At 62.0% G+C, this 23954-nt stretch overlaps 3 protein-coding genes and 2 long non-coding RNA genes across 12 annotated transcripts in view; 3 read left to right on the top strand and 2 right to left on the bottom strand.

The window, feature by feature from the left end:
• The first annotated feature begins 679 nt into the window (after positions 1-679).
• Positions 680-12024, top strand: VPS9D1 (VPS9 domain containing 1). The gene is given in 16 exon segments (XM_040443368.1): positions 680-872; positions 2169-2244; positions 3821-3913; positions 4012-4174; positions 5513-5624; positions 5699-5761; positions 6095-6147; positions 6251-6338; positions 6549-6634; positions 6998-7247; positions 7249-7516; positions 8537-8666; positions 8892-9100; positions 9385-9481; positions 10860-10964; positions 11199-12024. Coding segments are annotated over 16 exon segments (1986 nt in total). The 5' UTR covers positions 680-773; the 3' UTR covers positions 11293-12024.
• Positions 12025-14044: 2020 nt separating this feature from the next.
• SPATA2L (spermatogenesis associated 2 like) lies at positions 14045-18263 on the top strand. Of its 3 annotated transcripts, none has more exons than XM_040443372.1 (3): positions 14045-14134; positions 14379-14682; positions 16201-18263. In XM_040443372.1, exons 2-3 carry the CDS (start codon positions 14380-14382, stop codon positions 17143-17145), a joined length of 1248 nt encoding a protein of 415 aa, XP_040299306.1. In that variant the 5' UTR covers positions 14045-14134; position 14379; the 3' UTR covers positions 17146-18263. The 3 variants fall into 3 exon arrangements, with proteins under 3 accessions (XP_040299306.1, XP_040299305.1, XP_040299304.1); XM_040443371.1 differs by having other exon boundaries at positions 14066-14148; XM_040443370.1 differs by having other exon boundaries at positions 14123-14682.
• The window catches only part of CDK10 (cyclin dependent kinase 10), a 22293-nt gene continuing 16579 nt past the window's right edge, over positions 18241-23954 (bottom strand). For 4 of the 6 annotated variants that reach the window (XM_040443383.1, XM_040443385.1, XM_040443386.1 and 1 more), the window contains 10 exons: positions 22802-22904; positions 22581-22662; positions 22424-22491; positions 21178-21230; positions 20946-21015; positions 20365-20424; positions 19893-20016; positions 19656-19795; positions 19274-19326; positions 18241-18915 (listed from right to left, as the gene is read on the bottom strand). In XM_040443383.1, coding sequence (XP_040299317.1) covers positions 18818-18915; positions 19274-19326; positions 19656-19795; positions 19893-20016; positions 20365-20424; positions 20946-21015; positions 21178-21230; positions 22424-22491; positions 22581-22662; positions 22802-22904 — 851 coding nt within the window. In that variant the 3' untranslated portion in view covers positions 18241-18817. The remainder of the gene's footprint in view (positions 18916-19273; positions 19327-19655; positions 19796-19892; positions 20017-20364; positions 20425-20945; positions 21016-21177; positions 21231-22423; positions 22492-22580; positions 22663-22801; positions 22905-23954) is intronic. The other 2 variants (XM_040443382.1, XM_040443381.1) reach the window with 2 other exon arrangements.
• LOC121009958 (uncharacterized) lies at positions 19991-21531 on the top strand. Its single transcript, XR_005780936.1, has 2 exons — positions 19991-20091; positions 20520-21531. It is a non-coding gene; the product is annotated as an uncharacterized LOC121009958 (long non-coding RNA).
• Positions 22912-23954, bottom strand: part of LOC121009956 (uncharacterized) — a 1751-nt gene continuing 708 nt past the window's right edge. Inside the window, exons 2-3 of the long non-coding RNA XR_005780934.1 lie at positions 23108-23272; positions 22912-22952 (exon numbers count right to left, since the gene is read on the bottom strand). This is a non-coding gene — a long non-coding RNA (uncharacterized LOC121009956). The remainder of the gene's footprint in view (positions 22953-23107; positions 23273-23954) is intronic.

Here is a 23954-nt window from a genome sequence, read left to right as displayed (position 1 = left end):
CCGCCGGAGCCCCCGCGCTGCCCCGCCGTCCCAGGAGACAGGAAGCGACCGAGCCGGTCCCGCTTCATGGCGGCGGCCGCGGCTACAGCCCGGGCCCGGCGCTCCGCCCCGCTAAGTCCCGCTGGGCACGGCTCGGCTCGGCTCGGCTCGGCTCGGCCCCGCTCGGCTCCACTCGACCCTATTCGACCCAGCTCGGCTCCACTCGGCTCAGCTCGGCCCCGCTCTGTTGGTTGGGCCGCTAGGCCGGGGTACGTCCCGCTCGGCCCAGAGCCTCGCGTCAGCTCAGCTGGACTGCGCTCGCTCGTTTCCGCTCGACTCCGCCGTTGGGCGCCGTTGGGCCCCGTTCGGCTCCCTGGAAACGGGGCGGAGCAAGAAGGGGTGGGCGGGGCGCGAAGGGAAGGGCGAGGAGAGGGGGAGAGGGGGGCAGGGGCGCAGTGAAGGCAGCGAGGGGCGACGCGGCAAGGCCCAGACGTTTGGCATGTCACAAACGTGGGATGTGGGTGCCGACTGTTGCACTTACGCGCTCGCATCTACTTCGCGAGGCTACTTAAGACCGCCGCCGCCCCTTCAGCAACGGGAGCTCTGGGGTAGCCGTGCTGGGGCTGGGGCCGCCGGAAGTGCTGCCGCGCCGGCCCCGCCCCTTCCTGCGGTCCAGGGCTCGGGCGGTGCCGGCTCCCGCGCAGGCTGCGTTCCGGCCTCGGGGCCGTCTGTCCCGCCCTCAGCCGCCGCCGCCGCTGCCGCCGCCGCAGCCACAGCCTCCCCTGCCCGGCGCCATGGCCGCTGCGGCCGGGGACGGCGCGGTGAAGCCGCTGCAGTGTGCCATGAAGCTGGCCAACGGGGCCATCGAGCTGGATACCGGCAACCGGCCCCGGGTGAGGCGACCCAAAACGAGGCGGGGGCGGTCGCCGCGGCGGTTCCAGGCACCCCCTACCTGCAGCCTGCCCGGTGGGCGTGAGCGAGGGCGGGGCCCGGGGGTGGGTGCCGTCCAGGACCCCTCCGGCGTTTCCCGGGGCGCTGGGCTCGGGTGTCTGCCTGTGACCTTGGACAGCTCCCAGTCCTCTCCCGCCGTGTTTTCCCGTCGTCGCAGAGTAGGAATTAGAGCCAAGGTTTTATCTGTAAAGGGGATTCAAGAGGGTTGAAGCAGCACTCCAAAATATATCTGGCAAGAAATCCCATGTGTAACGTGTATTTTTCTGAGAAGACACTGTAGATTTAATCGGATTCCCCAAAGGGACGGAACCCTGAAAGGGCTCATTCGTGATGCGTCTGCGCAGGGTAGTATGGCTTGTTACTGAGAATGGGTGGGTGTGTTATTCCGAAAGGTGGCAGCCAAGTGGAAAAGCAGGCTGAGCCACACTGGACTGTCCAAGGAGGGGAGGAAGCTGCCTATGTCCAGGAAAAGCATCCGGGTCCCTCAATCTGCTGCTTTCCCCAAGTCAGTTTTCTAGGACAGCAGGTGCCCCCACAAGTCAAAAATCCTATCTGGAATCCATTTTATCCTGAGGTGTAGATTTAAAGATAGTTAATTTGAGAACTGGGATGCAACAAAACATCATGTGGTGCTTCCAAATGCCCGTGCCCTGAACCTGGTCACACCCTTGAAACTGGCAGTATTCTAGTGTTGCAGATTGCTGTGTGCCCGCGGAGTACTTATTCAGGGATTCGGGAAGGGGATTTCCCAGAACCCAAGCCAGAAAGTGATTTCAAGATCAGCAACAGCACTCCCTCATTTACCTCTCAGGATTTTTTATTCTTGTAAGCCACTGAATAAATAGGCCCTGAGTTGCACAGGAAGGAAACTCATTGCACAGAGTGACAAATGACAGCAACTGCTGTCAACTACTTCACCTGGCCCGCTGAAAGAGAATCTCTTTTCTTCCTGTGCTGGAGAGAAAGGCAGTGAGAGGAGGGATGGGTGCCCAGCTGGGCATGTTTTCCCTTCGAGTCTAGAGAAGAGGGATACCATCGGTACAGATACAGTGCAGAACATTACTGATTAGACCCGGAGGAATTACCAGCTAACTACCTCGGGTTAGGTGCCTCAGGTGAATCTCAGGAGATCAGCAAACACCACTGTTTCTATGTTTCCCACAAGGGCATAAACAGGCATGACGGAATTGTTGGCCACTACTGGCCTGACCCCTGCCATTTCTCTTCCCTGGGCACAGGAGGCATATACGGAATACCTGAGGAGCATCCACTATATCTCCCAGGTGCTGTTGGAAGAAGTGGAGACAACCAAAGGTACAGATCTCAGCCTCACTGCTTCTCCCACGCTGAACAAATTATGGACTGCTTAGCTCTTGGTGGGTCTTAAGCCTGGGGTTGTCCTGTGTCCTACCCATTGGTCGTTAGCAGAAAGTGAACTGGTGAGCCCTCAGCAAGCACGAGCTGTCATAGTGTGTTGTGGGAGCAGGCGGGGATGGGTGTTGTAAGAGGATGTAAATGGGATGGGGCAAAACCGGAGATTGGACACTGAGCCCCAGCCCAGGAAGGAGTGAACTGCGTAAAGGTCAGGGCCCTGGGGCAACACCCCCAGCAGAGGGATGTGTAAAGACTCTGAGATGAGAGTGGGGGCTGAGTACAGGGATGAGGAGGTTCAGTGGGGGCAGGCATGGCCTTGCGTGGAGCTGTGTTGTTCCGGTGTAAGGAAGCTCGTAGAGGCTTTGTGGGAGAGGCCGGCATGGAGGCAGAGCCTCCAGGAGGCTCCCACAGTGAGGACAGCAGTGGTGGGACCACTTGGGGATGGAAGGAGTGAAGGGCCTGGGGTCGTGCTTTCAAGGTGGACCTCACAGATTTGCTGGGTGAGCCGCTGGTTGGTGGGGCAGGGGGTGGAGACAGTGAGCCCCTGGAGGGAACAGTGAGCCGCTGGAGGGCAACAGTGAGGTACAGGAGGTGCTGTGGGGATGGGCGGGAGCAGACTTGTATGGGCAGAATAGAGAGCTCCATCGTGAGCACCTTCTGTTTGAGGCACTGAGCACCCTGACGATACAGGAGCACAGTGGTTAGGGAGAGGTCGGAGTCACCAGAATCAGAGCTGCCCCAGAGAGCCAGTGAGCTTAGCAGAGCTCTGGGCACTCCCAAGGTTGGGGACTGGGCGGGGGAGACACAGTAGTACGCCCAGGGGGATGTTCTGGAAGAGAGACACCTGGAGAGGTTGGGGAGGCCTCAGAGAAGGGCTGGACGGGAGGGCATGAGAGAGGGTGGTCTCAGTGGGAGTCAGGTGGCTAAAATGGAGTGTGCTGAGGGGCTGGCTCTAAAGGGGGCAGTAAGTGGCTCAGAAACTACGGCTGGTGGGGTCCAGGGAAGAGTTTTGAGTAGCAGCTCCTACAGCATGCACCTGCCAACATGAGTGGTCCCCAGAAGAGGGAATGCAGGACAGAAGCCCCAGGGATGTGCCAGGGGTGAGGTCAAGCACAGCCAGAGGGCAGGAGATAGGCAATAAAGTTGTCCCTGAAATGGTCCTCATCCACTGCAAGGCCCACCCTGAGGAGGGGCTGTAAGTACAAGTAAAGGCCCTGGTGAGCAAAGGCCGGGTTAGGTAGAGAGAGGGCTCTGATGGTCCAGCTGAGATGACAGGACAGTCAGCTGCTGGGCTGGCCAAGCTCAGCGCCCACATAGCGTCAGGAGGTAAATAAACCCAGAGCAGGTGATCAGAAATGAGGAGATGGGATCGCCTAGAGGTCAGAGATGAGGAGAGGGTGGCGACCCGGGAGGGAGAGATGAGGAGGGGGTGAATTTGTCCTTGTTTTTGTCTCGGCAAGAATCGGTCTAATAATAAAGGGGACGGTGACCAGCTCTCTTTTCTCTTTATCCCCAGAAGGTGGGGAAACTGTGGCCCCGGACACCTCAAAGATGCTGAAGCTGGCCGAGCAGTGTCTGGAGAGGGCCCAGTCAACAGCTGCCAAGCTCGGTGGGTCTCTGGCAAGTTTTCCTGGGGCATCTCCCCCAAAGTCCGCGTCTCTGGAACGTCGGATTCCATGTTGAGCCTTGCTCATGTATGCGTTGCAGGGAAAACATACCTGAAGCCAGCCATGCCCACGGCTGCTCCTGTCCCCTCACCGACCAGCCGACATCGCCGGGTGTACTCAGATGAAGGGGGGAAACTCTCTCCCTTTCTGCCGCCCGAGATCTTCCAGAAGCTTCAAGTGGTAGAGTCACAAAGTTCTAAGAAGTAAGCTGGGGCAAAACGGAAGGCGGGCCGAGCCTGGGTTTGAAGTCCAGGCCAAGTGAGCTAACCACAATGAATTCAGTTAAAGTGGGTCCCAGAATGGAAATACCCTTGCGCTTGGCAAAAACAGATGCAGATCCCCTTTGGACAAAAGCATCTTCAGCATGCACAAATGATGCACAGCGAGAGATAACCAAGCACAAAAAGAAACCAGAAATTTACGGAGTAATAGCAGACACAGACTTGCCAAGTGTTCAGGGGAAGTTACCAGACACACATCACAACACAGTCATGTTGTCCTCAGTTACAAAAGTGAAAAGCAAATTTGAAAATAGCTGCAGGCAGCAAAAGGCCAGAGAGTATAACCCAGCAAATAAAGAACCACGTTGAAAGGAAACAGAAAATGTAATACCAAAATTGTTTTCAAAAACGAATTGGAAATAGTAACAAATTATATTCTCCGGTGAAAACACACACAGGCACACAGACACACGTGGTCAATATTGTACCAACAGAGTAGATGTAGTTGAAGAAAGAATGAGCGAACTGGTTGAAAGATCAAAAGATATCCAGAATGACTCTCATAGGGGGAGGAAAGACGACGAAATCTGAGACAGAGCTAGGAGATCTGACACGAGATTATTGGAGTTCCAGAAAAAGAGAAGAAAGAAAGAAGGAGGAAGAGAGGCATTATTTGAAGAGATAACAGTACATAAGCTTCTGGAACTGATAAAACTCACTTAGACACAGACAGAAGAACCCCCGGGAGGATGAACCAGGCTGGCTCCTCCTGGCGCTGCTGCTGCCAGGCCTCGGGGGCCACCGCTACCTCATTTCTGCATGTGCCATCGCGGGGCGGGACTCCCCACGGGACTCCCGCCCCGGGACACATTTTCCCTTGCCAGTTGGCATCCTCACAGTTTACCCTCTCCTACCACAGAAGCGTGAAGACATGTGACACCAGCAGTTTGGGTGGGGGCACAGAGGTTGGCCCTCGGCAAGCTATTTCTAATAAGCAGGCTTTGGTTCTCTCTCCCACGGGTGGCAAAGTTATCTAGCTGTTTGGCTCACATGATGCCCCTAAAAAGTTCCGTGTTGTTGCCCAACGTGTGGATGTGGAAAGCGCAGTGTGCCGCTTTTCTTGAAAACGCAGGCGGCCTGGCGACTGCAGGCCCGGGTTTCAGCAGGACAGAGGTCTCCAGCCCACCCTGCACCTCCTCCCTCCTTCCCATTTCCTGCCTGCCCCCATCACCGCCTCCTTCTGGTCTCAGAGCACAGTCAGGGGGGCACTCCAGGGCTTCCTGGGGCCTGGACAGCACAGCAGCTCGTCTCTGTCTGCAGGGAGCTGACGCCCCTGCAGGAAGCCTCTCTGCAGAACCAGAAGCTGAAGGCCGCCTACGAGGCCCGGATGGCCCGTCTGGACCCCAGCCAGGCCCTGCAGAAGACCTCCCTGGTGAGCGGGTCCCAGGGAGGGTCTGGGTGGCCGGTGGAAGAGGAACAGGCTTTATTTTCTCCTTCCCTTCCTAGACCCTGTCCCTGCAGCGGCAGGTGATGGAGAACCTTGTGATCGCCAAAGCCCGGGAGGAGACCGTATCCTTTCTGTCCTTCCCTGGTGTCCTGGCTGAAGGAGGCGGGGAGGGGGGAAGTGAAGGTGCCAGGGTTGGAGTGTGGGACAGAACTCTTCCAGCCTCAGAGAGACTGCCCTGGAGGGGCGGCTCCTGCCTTCCTGGCCTTCACACGGTCAGGCGTTCTGTTCCTCTCAGCACCCACGGGCTCCTCCCCATCCTTCAGGTCAGCTAGGGCTTGCTCCCTTCCCTGAGTGAGCACCCGCCCTCAGGCCCCGCTGCCCCGCCCCGCCCCACCTGGCCTCACCTCCCGATGGGGGTCCTCAGGACAGACACAGCCTTGACCCTGCTGGCACAGCTGCGGAGGAAGAGGGAGGAGCGCCGGCTGCGGCTCCAGGAGGCAGCCGACAGGTGCGTCTCCTCCCACAGGTCTCGGGGCAGCTGAGTGGGCTGCTGGGGGCTCCCTCCCCTGCCACCCAGCTCGGAGGCCCCCAGCCCCTGTCTTCCTCCCCAGGAGGTTCTGCAGTCAGGTGGCCCTGACCCCGGAGGAGCGGGAGCAGCGGGCCCTCTATGCCGCCATCCTCGAGTACGAGCAAGACCACGTGAGTCCCCGCCGCTGGGCACGGGGGTGGGGTTGTCACAGGTTGCTATTCCGAGGGGGGTGGTGGGAGGGGAGTCCTGAGGCCTGTTGGCGTGGGCCTTCCCTACGCCCCAGGGAGGACACGGACAGTGTGGCGCTGGCCTGGGGTGCGGCCTTGGCAGGGAAGGTTGTGGGGACCCCGCCATGCCCTCCAGAGACTCCTGCCCTGCAGGACTGGCCGAAGCACTGGAGAGCCCAGCTCAAGAAGAGCCCGGGGGACCTGTCGCTGGTGACCAGCCTGGTCTCCCACCTGCTCAGGTACCAGGGCCTTCCCCCCCCCACCCCCACCCCCGGCCCCCTGGTTGGCCCTGACAGCGGCCAAAAAGATCAGAAAGGGAAGGGGTGAAGGAGGCGGGCGGGGGTGGCCGGACGCGGACGCGCCACGCTCAGGCCCCCTCGGCGGGGCTGGGCTTGCAGACGCCCCCCCCATCCAGCCGCCCTGCTGGTCTTTTAGCGGCCAGGGGGGTCGGGTCAGACTTTATCTGCCACATTCGCTCGCGAAGAAACCATTCAAGGGTTGCTCCGCCAAAACCCGTCCAGCGGCGCCGTGCTGTAGGCGGGTGGACTTCCGGCGAGGGCCGGGCCCCCGCGCCACAGCCCCGCGCCTCTTCCTCTGCGCAGCGTTCCCGACCACCCCATCTCGCAGCTCCTGAAGAAGCTCCAGTGTGCGGTGTACCGGGCGCTGTACCCCGTCGTGAGCAGGGGCGCCGCGGGCGCCGCTTCCGCCCCCGGCTGCTGCTCCTTGTCCCCAGACGCCGACGGGCTGCGGGCTCCCGGGAGCCGGCGGCTCCGGCCCTCGCAGAGCCTCTACTGCGTGCTCTCCCCCGCGGAGCCGGGCCCCGCCCCTCGGCCCCCGGACGGCACCCACGGCAGCCCCCCCCACGCCCCCGCCGCACGCCGGCCCCCCCGAGGGAGGGGCGGACGGCGGCCCCGCCGGGCCTGCCTCCCCCCTGGCACACACCCCGCCGGGCGTGCAGAGCAGACACAGCTCCTTCGAAGACCTCGAACACTTCTTGGCCACTTCTGAGGGGTGGGGCCGGGGGCGTGGGAGGCCGCCCGAGCCCCAGGCCTCGGGGGTGAAGACGGAGCCGTTGTCGGAGCAGCTGAAGAGTACCGTCAAGGACATACACAACGCCATCGGTGAGGGCCGGCGTGCCCGCAGGACGGGCGGGCGGGGGCGGGGGCGGGGGCGGGGGCTGCTCCGACACACGCAGCACAAAGCTTTCCACAGGCCCAGGATAGGCCCCGGGAGGGACAGGCCTTCCTCTGGATGGCGGAGGCCTCCGCGTCTGCCCTTCTCTGGGGCAAATCCTCGCGGAGCAGACAGGAATGCACCCTGCTGTGAGAGCAGCTGGGCCAGCTGCGGTCCCTGGTCCCTGGCCTAGGTCTCCCCAGTCCCCGGCTGTCTTCTCACCCTCACCGGGCTGCTTCGTTCCAGCCTCCTGTTTGAGGAAGGGCCTGCTCTCAGAGGCTCTAGCTGCCAGGTGGTCCTGGCTGGCCCGTAGGGCCGGGCTCTGGTGATTCCGAACCAAGGACCATTGGGTGTGTGCAGCCTGGTGGTGGTGACAACGGGCTCGTCTCTGCAGCCTTTTCCATTTTTGAGAATAGTGTGTGGATTCTCTAAGGGTTGGGTGCCTAGGGTGGCTGCGGACTCCCAAGGAGGAAGGCTTTCAGGGTTCTCCAGGGGTCAGTGAGGCAGGGACCCTGGATGGGCCTCCCATCTCCCGGGGCCTCAGGTCTTGTCTTTAAATATGCCTCTAAAATTCCTCCAGGTTCCCCCAGTTTGGGGTGCAAACCCCTTCAGGAAGAGGCTGTCCTTTGCTTTTTCTCAGCCTGTCGTCTTAGTTCCTTGGGGGAGCTGGGCGTGATTCTGTGAGCTCCTAAGTACTCTGACCCCAGGCCCCATGGACACAGAAGTTGGGGGGGGGGGCGGTGAGGGGAGTGGAGGGAGGTTCAGACAGAGCGCTCTCCACTGAGCCGGAACCCTGCGGCTCTCCCCACACTGCGGCTGGCTCTAGGAGGCTGGGAGAGGGGATGCCAGGCATGGGGCCCACTTGGGCACCCCGGGCTGGCTGGGGATGATCTCCAGGGGCTGCCAGCCTGGGGCCGGAGGGCCTGGCTGTCCCCACAGTGCCATTGTGCCGGCTCTGCTCCCGGCAGACAGGCTGCTTTCGCTGACTCTCCTGGCTTTTGAAGGCCTGAATGCGGCCGCCTCCAAGGACCGATGCCTGGCCTGCATCGAGGAGCCTTTCTTCTCCCCGCTGTGGCCCTTGCTGCTGGCACTCTACAGGTATGATCCCAGTTTCAGGCCCCCACAGGGGCCTTCCCCGCTCGTTGATCCCTGAGGCACACTTTTGACCATGCTTCCAGCTGGTGCTCTACTCTGAGGCCATCCTTAGATGTTTCTGCTTTGCAAGAACCTGTGACTCTGGGCACGGCGAGCTTTCCCTAGCCCCGCTTCTGTCCGTGGGGCAGAGCCCCCCGGGCCGCTGAGCCTGGCCTCTCTCTGCCCCAGGAGCGTGCACCGCCTCCGGGAGGCCGCCCTGAGCAGGAGCATGGAGCTCTACAGGAACGCGCCCCCGACGGCCATAGGCGTTCCCACGAAGCTCCTGCCCCGGGGCCTGGAGGCCACAGGAGCCGGTGCCTTCCCCTACTGTGCTGCAGCCCAGGAGCTGGGGTTGCTGGTTCTGGAGAGCTGTCCCCAGAAGAAGCTGGAGTGCATCGGTGAGGGGGCTGCAGTTTGGGAGGACAGGAGGGGGAACGTGGTCGGATAAAGTCCCTTCCCAGAGGGTGACCTGGGGTCTCTGTGTGCCTCTGAAGTGCAGACCTTATTCCTGTCAAAATGGGGGTGTGTCTCACAGGACAGACGCTGTGTGAGAGCAGTATGTTCGGGCGGGAGCTTCCCAGTTCTGCCAGCTCCACTTGTGCCGGGAGGGGCCGGTGCCAGGGGGTTGTTCTGGGACTGGCTCCCCTCGGCCCTCTCCTGAAGCCTCACTTTTGGGCCACAGTGCGGGTCCTGCGGGTTATCTGTGCCTGTGCCGAGGGTTACTGCCGGGCCCAGGAGGCTGCGTCTGAGGCCAGACCCCAGCTTGGTGCCGCAGCCATGTGAGTCCCAAAAGCCCACGGCCCGGGGTGGGGGTGGGTGGGGGGGCAGTGAGCAAGTGAGGGGCTGCCTGCAGAGGCCTGGGGGGAGAGAGAGAACCCTCCCGTCCTGCCCCGAGCACCGGGACCACAGCTTTCCACCTGGTGTCTGGCCCCCCTGGGCCCCAGCATCCTTGGGGCTACAGTGAGCTTCGCAGGGCTTATCCAGGAGAGTGTCCATTTCCACCGAGGGCTTGGGGCTGCAGCCCAAGGCTCTGGGCTCTGGGCAGGTTACTTACGGGTCAGGGACCGCCTGGCTAATCTAGTGCAATTTAGCATTGTTTGTCACAGGAACACGGACTCGGTCCCTCAGCTGCACGCTTTGGGGAGGCAGCTCCAAGCCTCCATGAAGAGCTTGCTCTCTGTGCTGAGCCCCCAGACCTGGGGCTCCTGCATCATCTATGTCCCCACCGTCCAGAGGCAGGGCAGGCGTTTTCTCTACCTGGGGCTCTGATGCCTGGTCCTGTCTCAGTCTCACCTGGACCCACCTGGGACCAGCAGCCCCACCAACCCCAGGGCCGGGTACAAGACCTCAGCTTCTGGGTCGGGGTGGGGGAGACCTCTTCGCCAGTTCACCACGCGGCTGCTGCAGAAGTAGCTGCCGGCAAAACAGTTGTAGGGCTCCGCGTTTCTGAGTCCGGGCTACAGCCCCATGTCACCTGTCTCCTCTGTGCGTCTGAGGAGCCAGGGAGGTCCGTGTTGTAGTTTGTCCGCGTTTCTGCAGGAGTGTGGTGCCCAGGGCGGTGGAGGCGGGGCCGCAACCCAGAGCTCATGGTGTGTGAGGCCTTCCTGGCTGGGGGTCACACTCAAGCCACAGGCTGCTCTCACGCTCTTCCCAGAGACTGCCGCCCGTGGGCCCCTTGGGCCCGGGTGTTGTGTGTCCTGCAGGGCCTCCCTTGGCACCTTTTCAGCTCCCTTAGATGCCTCTTCCGGAGGATCGCCGCGCCTGGCTCCGATCCCAGGTGTAGTAAGCAGGCTGCCCGGGACCTGGGCCATCCCCTCCGTTAGCCGTTCCCCAGGTGTGGGCAGGCTTGCAGGGCGAGCCTGTGAGGTTGGGGCTACCCGATACCTCCGCTGTGGGGGCCTCTGCTGACCCAGCCATGGGCTCTGCAGCACAGGGTCCCCATTCGGGGACAGCGTTGCCGCTTGTAGTGGCTGCCGGTGCCGCTGACCTGAGTCTACTCCCAACTCCCCCACGCAGGCGGGCAGGAGGGGTGCAGGGAGAGCAGCCGGCAAGCCCAGGACCAGTCCAGAGGCCGAGCTGGGGGCTGCAGGGTTATGGGGACTGAGCAGCCATCATGGCCCCCGGAGCCTACCGGCCAGCCGTGCCTCTACCCAACAGCGGTGCCGACGACCTGCTGCCCATCTTGTCCTTCGTGGTGCTGAGAAGCGGTCTCCCCCAGCTGGTGTCAGAATGCGCAGCCCTGGAGGAGTTCATCCATGAGGGGTAGGAGCCCCCAGCTGGAGTCGGGCCAGCACGGGGCACTGGGCACCTGCTCCCAGGCTGGGGGTCCGTCCCTTGAGCAGCGTGTGTCCTCCAGCCCAGCCTCCATGACAGACCCCTGTGCGACCTTAGTGTCCCGGTCCTGCCCCACGAGGGCAGACACCCCGTCCAAGGTGCTGGGGGCTTCTTTGCATCCCCTGCAGGTAACAGGTGCTACCCGTGCCTGTCTCTACGCAGGTACCTGATCGGAGAGGAGGGTTACTGCCTGACGTCACTACAGAGCGCCCTGAGCTACGTGGAGCTGCTGCCCCGGGGTGCCCTGGGCAAGTAGAGCAGGACAGGACCTGCGGAGGACCACCAGGAGTCACCTGCTCTGGGTGGGGGGGGGGGGCAGCAGCAGGCCGGCTGTGGCAGGGCTCTGCAGCTCTCACTCGTGCCCTGACCGGACGTCTGCCCCAGGGCCTTGAGGAGGCCCCTGTGCTCTTCAGAGGATAGATCTGAGCTGAATCAGCTCCTGGGAGCCAGGCCCTTCTCTTTCCTCAGCCTGACTTTGTGCAGGGAAACCAGAGCTGTGGACTCTCCTGGGGCCTGTGCACCCTCACAGACCCAGCCACTCAAGGGTAGGGAGGGAGCCGTAGGCCTGGCAGAGGGCAGGTCTGCTTTCTCTCCCTTCCCATCTCCTGTGACAGCCAGCTTCCGGTGCCAGTTTCTTGTTGGGGTCAAGGAGAGAGCCGTCCCCATCCCCTGCCTCCAAGGCCTGGAGCCCAGGTGGTCTGAAGCTATACTGTTTACTTACGGGGCATTGAGCACTCCCCTCTCCTCTGTAGCCCAGGCCTCCCCAGGGTGCCCACCCGCGTCTGGGGCCTCTGAGCTGTGCCCTCCCTCGGCAGTAGGCATTGGACATCCTGGGGCCTCTGGCTGATTCCCGCCCTGCACGTCCCTTTCTGGGTCAGCGTGAAGCCGAGGATCAACGCCTGCCTGCAGCGCAGCGTCCGCTCTGTTACGTGCCCCGGGCAGCCACTGACACGGCCAGAAATAAAGAGGTCACTGGTGTCTGTCTCTGCATCTGTCTCTCTCACTGATACCTCCCACTGGTCGTGTGGAGGCCCAAGCAGGGCGACCACCTCCCCTGCTGACCAACAAGAGCCAGACTGTCACAGAGCCCACTGAGCTCTACCACCCCAGAACCTGGGCGGGGGGAGGGGGGGAACAGAAGAGGGATCCCCCTAGGGCTGCACCCTCTAGGACAGGACACGCTCTGCAGGGCCTAGGGGGCCGGGCAGGGCAGAGTCAGACATCATCACTGGACAGGACCTGGGGCCGGACCTCTTGGCCTGAAGGGCTCTCAGGAAAACCTCTTCATTCTCCAGGTGGGAAATGCACACGGGAGCCCTGAGTTGTGACAGGTGTCACCTCTGAAGAAGAGAAAGCAGGGAGCCCAGCCCAGATGCTTCAGGCAGCATCTGCCAGGGGAGGAGGGTCTCCTGGCAACCTGAGTGCCACTGAGGCAGGTGGTTTGGGCCCAACCACCCCAGAGGCCAGTTGTGGGTCTAGGGTCCATCCTGAGCCAGCATGACTTCATCCTAACTTGATGACACGTGCAAAGACCCTGTTTCCAAATATGCTCACATGCCCAGGTTATAGGTGGACATGAACACGGGGAGACATTCAGCCCCATGAGAGGTCTCTCCATGTGGCTGCCAGCTACCCCACGGATGGCTGGATTCCAAGAGCGAACGCTCCAAGACAACGAGGTATTTTAAGGACTCAACCTGGGAAACCACACAATGTCACTTCCAGTCTGTGTGGAAGCAGCTGCAAAGACCCACCCTGATTCTAGTGTCACATTGAGAAGAGCCACATGCCCTAGAGCAGCACAGAGCAAGTGCCTGGAGTCGCACACAGCAACAGAGACGAATCCCAAACAGCACCGACTGCAGACTCGAAGAAGCAGAGGGCAGAACACCATCTACTTAGAGCTGGAGGTCCTGCCCTGCAGGCTGTGCAAGGGTGCACTGAGGACGCCCATTCACCACACTCACTGGTCGTCTTTTAGGGATGGGGCTGTGGCCTTGGATGAACGCAACATGGGGGGCCTTGCATCCGAAGACCACTATGAACTCAGCGGTGAACTGAAGAGAGTGGTTAAGCTCAACCCTTCTGCACACAAGCAGGAGAAGGTGACCAGAAGCTACCTGTCCCCTCAGGCATGGCGTGGCCCTACGGTTGGGCTCAGTACGCAGTAAGTGAAATACCTCCACGTTGGGTGGTGGCCGGCAAAATGGCTCAAGGAGATCGATCCCTCGCTTCATTACCGTGTTTTTTCCAGAAGTCCCATTTGAAGAATCTAAAAACAATATTGCAGAGCACTGCCGAGGGAAAACTCAGAGACGTCTTCCCAGGCGGGGCCAACAAAAAAAGTGTCCTAGAGAGGCGAGGGGCCCAGAAACCCAGCTGCAGGGTGCCCAGGGAGGCAGGTCTACGAAGACCTTCCCTGCGCTGAGTTGGGACTCCCAAGGACCAAATCTCTCCCATCCCTCGTCCACCCAAGTGGCCTCAGCGCTGAGCGGAGCCCAAAGCAGAGCAAGAAAAAATGTCCCCAGGGAGTTGTGGCCGGGATCAGACCTGAGCTTCGCCGGCCTCGGCTCAGGGGCCTGGAAACGACGCTGGCCTAGTCAGGAAGGGACCTTCACGCCGCCTCAGGGACCCCCAGATGATGCGCTCACACACCAGGAAGGTGAGCCCGCGGAGAAACTGAGGCTGCCCCGCCCACCCGAGGCTGCTGTTCTAACCACGGCGAAGCTCACCTCCTTGTGCGCTGGTTGAGCGCTGGGCCGGAGCTGGGTCGCTCGAGGGGCGCCGGCGCTCCAAGCGACTGGCTCAGAGGGAGCGGCTGCTGGGACGCACCGTTCCTCGTGTGCCCGCCCGAGCCCCGGCCCAGGGTCGGCCACCAACGGCCCCGGCGGCGCCGTGGGTAGACGGGAGACGAGGGGGCAGCTGGCCGTACAGGTGCGCGGTGCAGGTGCTCAGCTGGGCGGCACAAGGCCCCGCCCCCCGGCTCGGCCCCGCCCGTGTTAGCAGAGGGGGCTGTGCCCGAGCAGGCCCCGCCCCGAGCGTCACGGCCGAGGCCGATGGGCGGAGCCGCAGGCGGCGGAAGAGCTCCGAGCCGAGAGGTGGGGACCCGCAGGTAGTGCGGTCGCTCGCGGGGTCCGCAGCACTCCCTGGTGGGCGAGGCGGGGTCTCTCTGTTCGGGAGCGGGGACGCAGCTGGCGGGGTGCTGTAGGCCCTGGGGTCCGCTCAGCTGACGAGGTCGCCGGGCTGCGGGGGGACCATGTGGATGCTGGGTGGAGGCTCTGGGGGGCGCACATCTGGCGGGGAGAGGTCTCTGGTTCCTGACACGCGACCCCCGCCCGCCAGAATGGGCAGCAGCTCGCTGTCCGAGGACTACCGCCTGTGCCTGGAGCGTGAGCTGCGGCGCGGCCGCGCGGGCGTGTGCGGGGACCCATCGCTGCGAGCGGTGCTGTGGCAGATCCTGGTTGAAGACTTCGACCTGCACGGGGCGCTGCAGGACGACGCGCTGGCGCTGCTCACCGACGGCCTGTGGGGCCGCGCCGACCTGGCCCCCGCGCTGCGCGGCCTGGCCCGCGCCTTCGAGCTGCTGGAGTTGGCCGCCGTGCACCTGTACCTGCTACCCTGGAGGAAGGAGTTCACCACCATCAAGGTAGGGCACTGGGCCGAGAGGGCTCCCCTACCCAGGATGCTCTGTGCCGAGGTCAGAGTTCCCTGGGGGATCCTGGAAGCCTTGGGGGCAGCTCTTGGCCAAGGTCCCCCTGGACACTCGCAGGGCTGAAAACATGGTGTGGGTGGAGGCCACCCACCCTGGGTGCCTGCCTTCTGGGTTGGGCGGGGTGGAATCCTTGCTCCTCAAAACTGGAATCACTGCTCTCCCCAAAGTGGCCCCGCGGCTCCTGTAGCACAAATCCTAGGACAGGTGCACGAGAGGAACTTGAGGTTCCATGATCACTCTAATCCCTCCATGATCCCATTTATAGGGGAGTGTTGGGCGGGTGTATCCCCTATGAAGTAGGCACGAGCTGGGGACCCTGCACACCCTGGGGGTCTGGACTAAGTCCACCACTCGTTCAGGTACAGAGGCTGTGTCCAGGGCTGGCCTGATCCCGTAGGTGAGCTGCCAGCCTGCCGAGGGGGCAGGCATTTGGCCCTCAAAGCTAATTTGGAAGAGTAGGAAGGTGCTGATGTCATTGGGCACGTGGGCGAGTCCACCTCCGCCGGTTGCCATGGCAGCGGCCGCTTTTCTGTCTCCCCCGCCCCTCCCCCCTCTCTCAAAGGGTGAGCTCTAGAGCTTTGTTGCTTCATGGGGACACCTGCTGGTCAGAAGTTCAAGGGCTTTAACATTCGGATAACGGGAGGGGAGGCACCCTTCAGTGTCGGTCAGACCTGGCTGCAGTCTGGTCCTACTTCCTCTTGGCCGTGTGGCTTAGTGCAGGTTACCTAAGCTCCCTGAACCCGTTTCCTTGTCTGTCAAGCGGACACAAGAATAAGCCAGTCCCAGGTCTGTTGTGAGCCCTGAGTACGATGCTTGCACGCGGTAGTGCTCAGTCTGCGGGACGTGTCATCCTCAGCTAGAAGCAGAGGAATGCTGACAGGATCCCAGAGTGATAGAATTTTAGGACCGGGAGACCCACATGACCGTCATCCTCAAAAAATGCGACCCGGGAGGCACTTTCCTGTCTGGCGTTCCCGGGCTCTCCGCCCAGCTGCACAGTGGAGCCTCCACACAGTACAGGTGGTGCACCCACGTGGTGGTAGGCACAGCTGGATAAAACGCGTGGCTAAGCCTCGGTCTCCATGGGAAAGGCTCTCCAAGACAAGTGCAAAGGCGAGTTCAGGACGTGTTGGGGAGGCCACCTGATCAGAAGGGCAGATAAGCACCCCTATTTGTGCAGGACCAGATCTCAGCAAAGCCCCGGAGGTGACAGGAGGTGGAGGAGACCCCGAGGGAAGTGAGATTTATTTCCCTCGCCGGCCCCAGCAACTAAAGCGGGTCTCGGGAGGCGGGCCCTAGCACGCGTTGCCGAGAAGCTCCTCCCATGGGCGTGTCAGCACAGCCCGAAACTGCCCCGGTTCTGGGGTGAGGCTGGTGGCCCCTGGAGCCGGCCGGCCAAGGCCAGAAGGGAGGTGAGTGTGGGCTGCTGGTGACCGGGACCCTCCTCCGCAGACCTTCTCCGGGGGCTACGTGCACGTGCTGAAAGGTGCCCTCTCGGAGGACCTCCTCATCCAGAGCTTCCAGAAGATGGGTTACGTGCCCAGGGACAACCACCGCCTGACGATGGCTGCCCTGCCACCCGCCTGCCAGCTGGTGCAGGTAGCCCTGGGCTGCTTTGCCCTGCGGCTGGAGTGTGAGATCCTGGGCGAGGTGCTGGCCCAGCTGGGGACCAGCGTGCTGCCAGCGGAGGAGCTGCTGCAGGCCCGGCGGGCCAGCGCGGATGTGGCCTCCTGCGTGGCCTGGCTGCAGCAGCGGCTGGCCCGGGAAGAGGAGCCGCCACCTCTGCCCCCCCGGGGCTCCCCCACCGTGTTCCAGACGCAGCTGGACCTATACCGGGACCTGCAGGAGGACGAGGGCTCGGAGGAGGCCAGCCTGTATGGGGGGCCCTCGCCGGGCCCTGACTCCCCTCCCCCAGAGCTGGCCTGCCGGCCTCCACTCTGGGGACAGAGCGCCAAACTGTGGGGTGCCAGGGGAGGGGCCTGGGAGCCACTAGGGGAGGCTGAGGTGCTGCCGCAGGCCGGCAGCCCGCCGTACGGGGCCTTGAAGGGGGAGCCGGAGCCAGAGCCGGACACCTTCTCCTTCCTGTCGCTGCGCCAAGAGCTGCTAAGCAGGCCTGGAGACCCAGGGAGGTCGGGGCGGGCCAGCCCCCAGCGTGGGTACGGGCCCAGCCCCCCACCCCCCGGCTACCAAGCACACGGCTGCCTGGCTCCCGGTGCCCTGCCCACCCTCTGCTGTGACACGTGCCGCCAGCTGCACGCCCCGCACTGTGCCACCCTGCCCGCCTGCCGTCTAGGTCACGCACTTCGTGTGCTGCTCGGTGACACCCAGCAGCGCCTCTGGCTGCAGCGTGCACAGGTGGACACCCTCCTCTATGATGGGCCGGGGGCCCGACCTTAGGCCCAGCCAGGCCCTGGGTCAAGTGCTTTCCAGAGAGTTTCCGTGGTGCTTCTCTGGGCCTCATCACTCCTCAGGCCTGAGCCCTGGCCACCCTGCCCCCCGGGGACTCCTGGGCACAGCAGGGTGGGGGAATCCAGGCCTCACAAAGCAGGAGATGGGCTCCTGCCTTCCATGGAAAGCTCTTGCCTGGGGCTGGCCGGCTCCCCACCCCCTGCTCCCAGCGTTCCAGACTATGTCCCAACGTGCTGGGTGGAGTCTAGTTTGTGTCCGCGTCTCACCACCATGCCTACTCCCACGAAGGGCCCTCTCCCTCCTCTTTCACCCCTCCCCCAACCCACTGGAGGGGCCCAGCACCCAGCCTGTAGCTCTTGACCTATCCCTGTAAGTTGTGGTTCAGGACATGTTGCCTCCCTCTGAGTGTCCAAGGGAGATTCTCCTCACAGGGGTGTCCTTGGAGGCCCGCAGGTGACACCGTGGGCCACTGAGCACCACCGTGACCAGCCCAGGGGCTCTGCCAGGTACGTGGCTGACCTAGCCTTTTGCCGGTGGAACGAGCCGAGGGCTGGCCCGAGATGGACCCACGTGCCCTGGTCAGCGCTGGGCTGGGAAGCTGGGCCCACACGTGGAAGAGAAACAATCCGATCTCACAGCAGAGTGTGCAGGCTCCCGAGGAGTCCAGAGAGCAGGGAGGCACGCAGCAAGTGGGGCCTGGACTCTTGTCCAAGCGAGGCTGTGTCACTCGCTTCCAGGTGGAACGTGGGGCTTCTGAGCAATCAGCACCCCACAAGCCACCTTGCTGGGGCTCTCTGCTGCACAGGCTTCCCACCTGATCATTCACCCTGGGCCCAGTGGTAAAGATGGGGTCCAGGCTCTTGAGTAGCCACCTGCTCAGACCGACTCTCAGGGCGCAGGCGGGCGGAACCCCTTTTCCTGGGGGGGAAGGGGTCCCAGAACATACTAACCCACAGGACTGGAGGGGACAGGTGCCTGTTTCTGTGCTGGCCCCTCCTCACTGGGCACTCTGCCCGTCTGTCTGTCCCACCTCCTTCCCAGCACTCAGAGAACCACCTTCACGTCATGAGTCAGAACCCAAAGTTCATTAAAGGACATTGAACCTGTTCACGTCTGTTAGAAAAACTTTCATCTCTCTGAGCTTCTGTTAGCACCCACTCGTGCCCCTTCCCGTCTGGGCCTCAGTGTGGGGGCAGGGACAGGGCCCAGACCCCAGTCCATCAGGCAGGATGTGACCCACAACCAACCCCTCCTTCCCACCTGAGTGTCACCAGCCCTGCCGCTGGGGCGAGGCGGGGGGGGAGGGGGAGGGGGAGGCTTACCAGAGCCTCAGACAGACCCTGGGGCCCAGGACGGGATGCAGGCAACCATGTGGGGGGTCTGCCCATCCCACACTAGCAACACCCACTGAGATGGGCCCAGCGGCCTTCTGCTCTTGGGAAGTGAGGGCCTGAGCTTCTGCATAGCTGTAGAGGGCCGGCTGTGGGCATGGCCACGGGTGCCCAGACTGAGTGTCAGGCCGTTCTCGGGTGCACCCACCCTGCTCTTCTGGAGAAGGGAGTGCAGTCAGCTGGAGCAGCTGGTCAGTGTCAGTCAAAGGGCGAGCCGGATCCTAGCAGCGTCGTCAGCCCGGACTGCAGAGGCCTCCTGCCGGTCACGGTCACGGCTTGCAGCGCTTGCTCTGGGCCTCACACGTGGCCGGAACAGCCCGCTTGTTGCGGTGGTGGGGGAAGGTGGGCATGAGCTCTGGCTCGCAGGCTGCGGGGAGAGAGCCGTTCAGCGCCGGGTGGGTGGGGGTGGGGGAAGAGTGTGCTCCGGGTCTGAGAACCCCGCTCTGCATCTGTGATGGACCCTGGGGTTGCGTCTTCCTCTGCTCCCATCAGAGAACAGTTTGTGTGGCCAACAAGCATCCACACCAGCCTCAGCGGGCAGCCCCTGCCCGCCCAGGGCCCACCCTCCACCTGGGCTCCACCAGGAGCCCACCACACCACCCCTTCAGGGGCTTCAGCAGCTCTGCAAGGCCGTGCCCCGACACCCCACCCTGGACTACAAGGGCCACAAGCCAAGCCCCCTGTGGAGCCTGGTGGGGGTGGGGGTGGGGGTCTGGGAGACTCACGCAGGGGCTTCTCCTTGAAGTAGGAGCTTTCCAAGCCGTCTCTGGCCGTTGCCCTGGAGAGGAGGCCTTGCTGTTAACAGGACCCCCAGATGCCACTGAAGCTAGTGTCCCTCACACCTGCCCGGCTCCGTGCCCTCTGGTTCAAATGTCCCAACGACAAGAGGTGAGTGGCAAGTAGGGGACTGGGGCCCAGAAACAGATGGGAAACTCAGAACGGGCTCCGTGACCTGGGTGGGCAGAGACCGCCCAAACTGAGCGGCTGGCCCTCCGCGCCTGAGTCCGGGGGCTTCTCTGCGGCAGCGTGGCCTGTGTTCTGAAAATCCCCCTATAAAGGGCCCGGGTTTGAGGTGTCCCCACTCCCGCCCGCAGGCGAGGTCGGCACCTTTTCTTGGGGTCATACATGAAGAGGAAGTTCAGCAGGCGCAGGCCGGCCTCCGACAGCCACGGGAACTTGTGCTTCAGGTTGTTGTAGGGCTGCTTGCGCAGGCTGTACTGGCCCACCAGCGGCAGCCTGGAGAAACCCTGCGGGAAGCGGGAGGTGGAGCCAAGGGCTTCACGGCAGGTGAAGCCGGCCTGGGCGGGGGGGGGGGGGTGACGAGGGCAGAGGCCAGGCACTCACCGGCCAGATGTTCTCACTGGGTGTCCCCAGCAGCTGTACAATCAGGTCCACCTGGTGGATCTCAGAAGTGCCGGGGAGCAGGGGCTTGTGAGCCAGCAGCTCGGCCAGGATGCACCCCACGGCCCTGCAGAGGAGAGAGGGCCTCACTTCACGCACCGGCTCGCCGTGGCCACACACCTCCGCCGAGTGCCACTTTGACGTGAGCCGCTGAGGGCAAGTGCCGCCCCACATGCCTCCCACGTGCTGGGGTCAGGACCGGCTGGAGCTCGGGAGGTCACCACGGAACGTGACCCAGTGCCAGATGGCCTCTGTGGGTGGCGAGGGCCGGGCCTTTCTGCTGCAGAAGCTATGTTCTGACACTTGCCCTTGGGATCCCAGGTTTCTCCCCACCAGGAGCTGGCAAAGACCCCAGCCCTGCTCTGGCCCCTGCCGGCCTCTCTCCCAGGCTCTGGGAGCTGCCTTCACCCCTCACCACATGTCAATGCTGGTGGTCTGCGTGGTAGTTCCCAACAGCAGTTCGGGGGCCCGGTACCTGCAAAGAGAAATGCACTCTGCAGTCAGCCTTCCTGAGAGCTGGCCTGGGCGACCGGATGGCCAACCCCAGCTCAGGCCCCCTCTTCCCCGCAGTGCTGCAAACGTGGATGGCACGCGCGGTCACGGCAGCTGCTGCTGGACAGCCCCCGTGAGCAGCAGCGAATTCTCTATGCCACGCGGGGGCTGGCTGACACATGGCAGAAGGTGTAGGATTTCCACGTCCTCTCTGTAACCACAACCCTGCTGTGCTTCTTAAAAACACGAGAAGCAACTCCAGAAAGCTGCGTCACCCACCCACCCTTCTGTCTGAATCAGGCTGGGTGTCCGGCTGCCTCGGGCAGGGCGGTCTCACCAGCCTTTGCTGTCATCTTGCTGTCTCAGGAAGTGTCCTAGACCCAGCCTCCAGGAGTATGTGCAGCCCTCTGGGGCTTCGAGACCCTCAGGGTCCTTCTGCAGCTTTGGCCTGATCAGTGCCCCACACTTCCCTCCACCAGGGAAACCTTGTCCCGACAGACTCACCAGAGCGTCACCACCTTGGGGGTCATCGGCTTCACTGGGATGCCATAGGCCCGCGCCAGGCCAAAATCCGCTGCGACAAAGGCAGAAAGACGAGGGGACGAGGGTCACCGGGGGAGGGCTAACGAGCTGCTGTGTGGGAGCCAGCCCTCAGCCTTTAGGGTGCTTGTGAGGACTGACCTGCTCCCCTGCCCAAGTGGCCACACCTCCCACAGAGCCAGCGCCCTGCACCCACCTGTCTTCACACAGCCTTTGTCAGTCATGAGCAGGTTGGAAACCTTCAGGTCCCTGTGACAGAAAGTGATCACTAGTTCCCAGGAAGTGAGCTCCGTGGGGTAATTACGTTGTCTCCTAACTGTATGTCACAGGCACACTCAAAACACTTTTCCTCCACATCCTCTGTTGGAACTTTTTAAAGTTTACTTATTTTTAATAATCTCCACACCCAATGTGTGGATTGAACGTACAACCCTGAGATCAAGAGTCACACGCTCTCCTGACTGAGCCCATTTGAGCTTTCTGGGCACCCCCGTTTAAAACTTTTTATTATTTGTTAACTTGAAATTAAAAAAAAATTTTGTAATGTTTATTTATTTTTGAGAAAGAGAAAGAAAGCATGTGCACATGAGCAGGGAAGGGGCAGAGAGAGGGGAGAGGGAGACAGAAGATCTGAGATCTCAGCACAGAGCCCGACCAGGGGCTCAGACTCACTAACCATGAAATCGTGACCTGAGCCAAAGTCAGTCACCTAACTGAGCCACCCAGGTGCTTCTTTATTTTAAATATTTATCTTAGAGAGAGAGAGAGGGGGAGGGAGGGAGAGAGAGAGGGAGGGAGAGAGAGAGGGAGGGAGAGGGAGGTAGAGAGCATGTGCAGGGGAGGGACAGAGACAAAGGAAATCAAGAATCCCAAGCAGGCTCTGCACCGTCAGTGCCAAGGCTGGTGTGGGGCTTGATCCCATAAGCTGTGAGATCACGACTTGAGCCGAAACCAAGAGTCAGACACTTAACTGCCTGAGCCACCCGGGCGTCCCAGAACTTTTTAAAAACAGGGAAGGTGGGCAGCAGAAGGCCATCTGGCAGCTGGAGTAGCAGAGCTCTCAGTAACTTCCTCAGGAAGTGGCAGAGCCGGGCAACAAGCCCAGGCCTAACTTCCTCCCGTGCCCATCCCCACCCAGGACTGCACCAGCTGCTCCAAGATACAAGAAACCACTGCTGTGGGCCTGGAGGACCCCCCCCCCCATCCTCTTCCAGTCATAGCATTTTCCCGTGCATAATGAGACTCCAGGAGGGATGTGTCCACACAGTCAGTCCCCCGGGTGGAAAGCAGGTGCTGTTTGGGCCTGGATCCTGCCCCAAGGAACAGTTAGAGAAATGCATCGAAGCCAGGTCACCTTCCCCCTGCGTCACGAGGGCACATCTGTCCCTTCGGCAACTCCCGCCCCGATGATGCCATCCCCCACCACCTGAGGCCCCTCCTACCTGTGGATGATGAAGTTCTGGTGCAGGTACTGAAGTCCTCGGAGCACTTGAAGGACAATGCACTTGACCTACACAAAGGCAGAAGGCATCAGTTAAGGCGATACGTGTTTGGCGCAAATGTGGAGGTGCACCTGCTCCGCGGCCCCCAGCCTCACACCTGGGCCTCCGAGAACGGTGTCGGCATGTTCTCCAGAAGGCTGGCCAGGTCTTGCTCACAATAACCCATCACCAGAAAGATGCTGGAAGGAAAGGGGAAACACACGGAGGCTCGCACGTCCTCCTAGGCCACAGGACCCTCCCAGATTGCGGGAAGGACGAACTGTGCTTGGGGAAAGCACAGGGAGGGGACGGGCAGGGCGGGCTCAGCAGACTGCGTACCTCTCCAGGTGGTTCCCAACAACCACCTCCTTCAGCTCCACGATATTCGGATGGCGAAGGCGAAGAAGCAGTGTGATCTCCCGAAGGCTGCTGATGGGGACCCCTGCAGGCAGACCTGCAACTCAGCAACCCCCACCCCTGCACACCAGACCTGGAACTCAGAAACCCCCACCCATGCAACCAGACCTGCAACTCAGCAACCACAAGCCCAGCAGACAAGGACCCAAGCAACCAGACATGACCTCAGCAACCCCACCCCTGGAGACAAAGACCCCTGCAACCAGACCTGGCCTCAGCAACCCCCACCCCTGCAACCAGAACTGCAACTCAGCAATCCCCACTCCTGCACACAAGGACCCCTGGGACCAGACCTGGCCTCAGCAACCCCCAGCCCTGCACACAAGGGTCCCTGTAACCACAACTGGCCTCATGAACCCCCACCCCTGCATACAAGGTCCCCTGCAACCAGACCTGCAACTCAGCAACCCACACCCCTGCAGGCAGACCTGCAACTCAACAACCCCACCCCCACATCCAGGCCGGTAACTCAGCAACCCCCATCCCTGCAACCAGACCTATAACTTAGCAATCCACACCCCTGCAGACAGACCTGCAACTCAGCAACCCCAAGCCCTGAAGACTAGGACTCCTGAAATTAGACCTGCAACTCAGGATGCCCACCCCTGCACAGAAGGACCGCTGCAACCAGACCTGACCTCAGCAACCCGCACCCTGCAGACAAGGACCCCAGGAACTACACCTGAAACCCATCAAGCACCACTCCTCCAGACAAGGACCCCTGCAACCAGACCTGGCTTCAGCAACCCCCACCCCTGCAGACAAGGACCCCTGCAACCAGACCAGCAACTCAGGAACCCAACCGCTGCAGATGAGGACCCCTGAAACTAGACCTGTTACTCAGCAACCTCCACCCCTGCAGACAAGGACCGCTGCATCCAGACTTGCAACTCAGCAACCTCCAACCCTGAGAACGAGGACCCCTGAAATTAGACCTGCAACTCAAAACCCCCACCCCTGCAACCAGACCTGCAACTCAGCAGCCCCCACCCCTGCAGACAAGGACTCCTGAAACTAGACCTGCAAATCAGGAACCCCCACCCCTGCAGACAAGGACCCTTTACACTAGACCTAC

Source organism: Herpailurus yagouaroundi, unplaced genomic scaffold, assembly GCF_014898765.1.
Source record: "Herpailurus yagouaroundi ecotype Mexico unplaced genomic scaffold, PumYag 190, whole genome shotgun sequence".
Taxonomy (NCBI): Eukaryota; Metazoa; Chordata; class Mammalia; order Carnivora; family Felidae; genus Herpailurus; species Herpailurus yagouaroundi.
The sequence above is the reverse complement of the archived record's forward strand: the minus strand, read 5'-3'. Positions and strand labels throughout refer to the sequence as shown.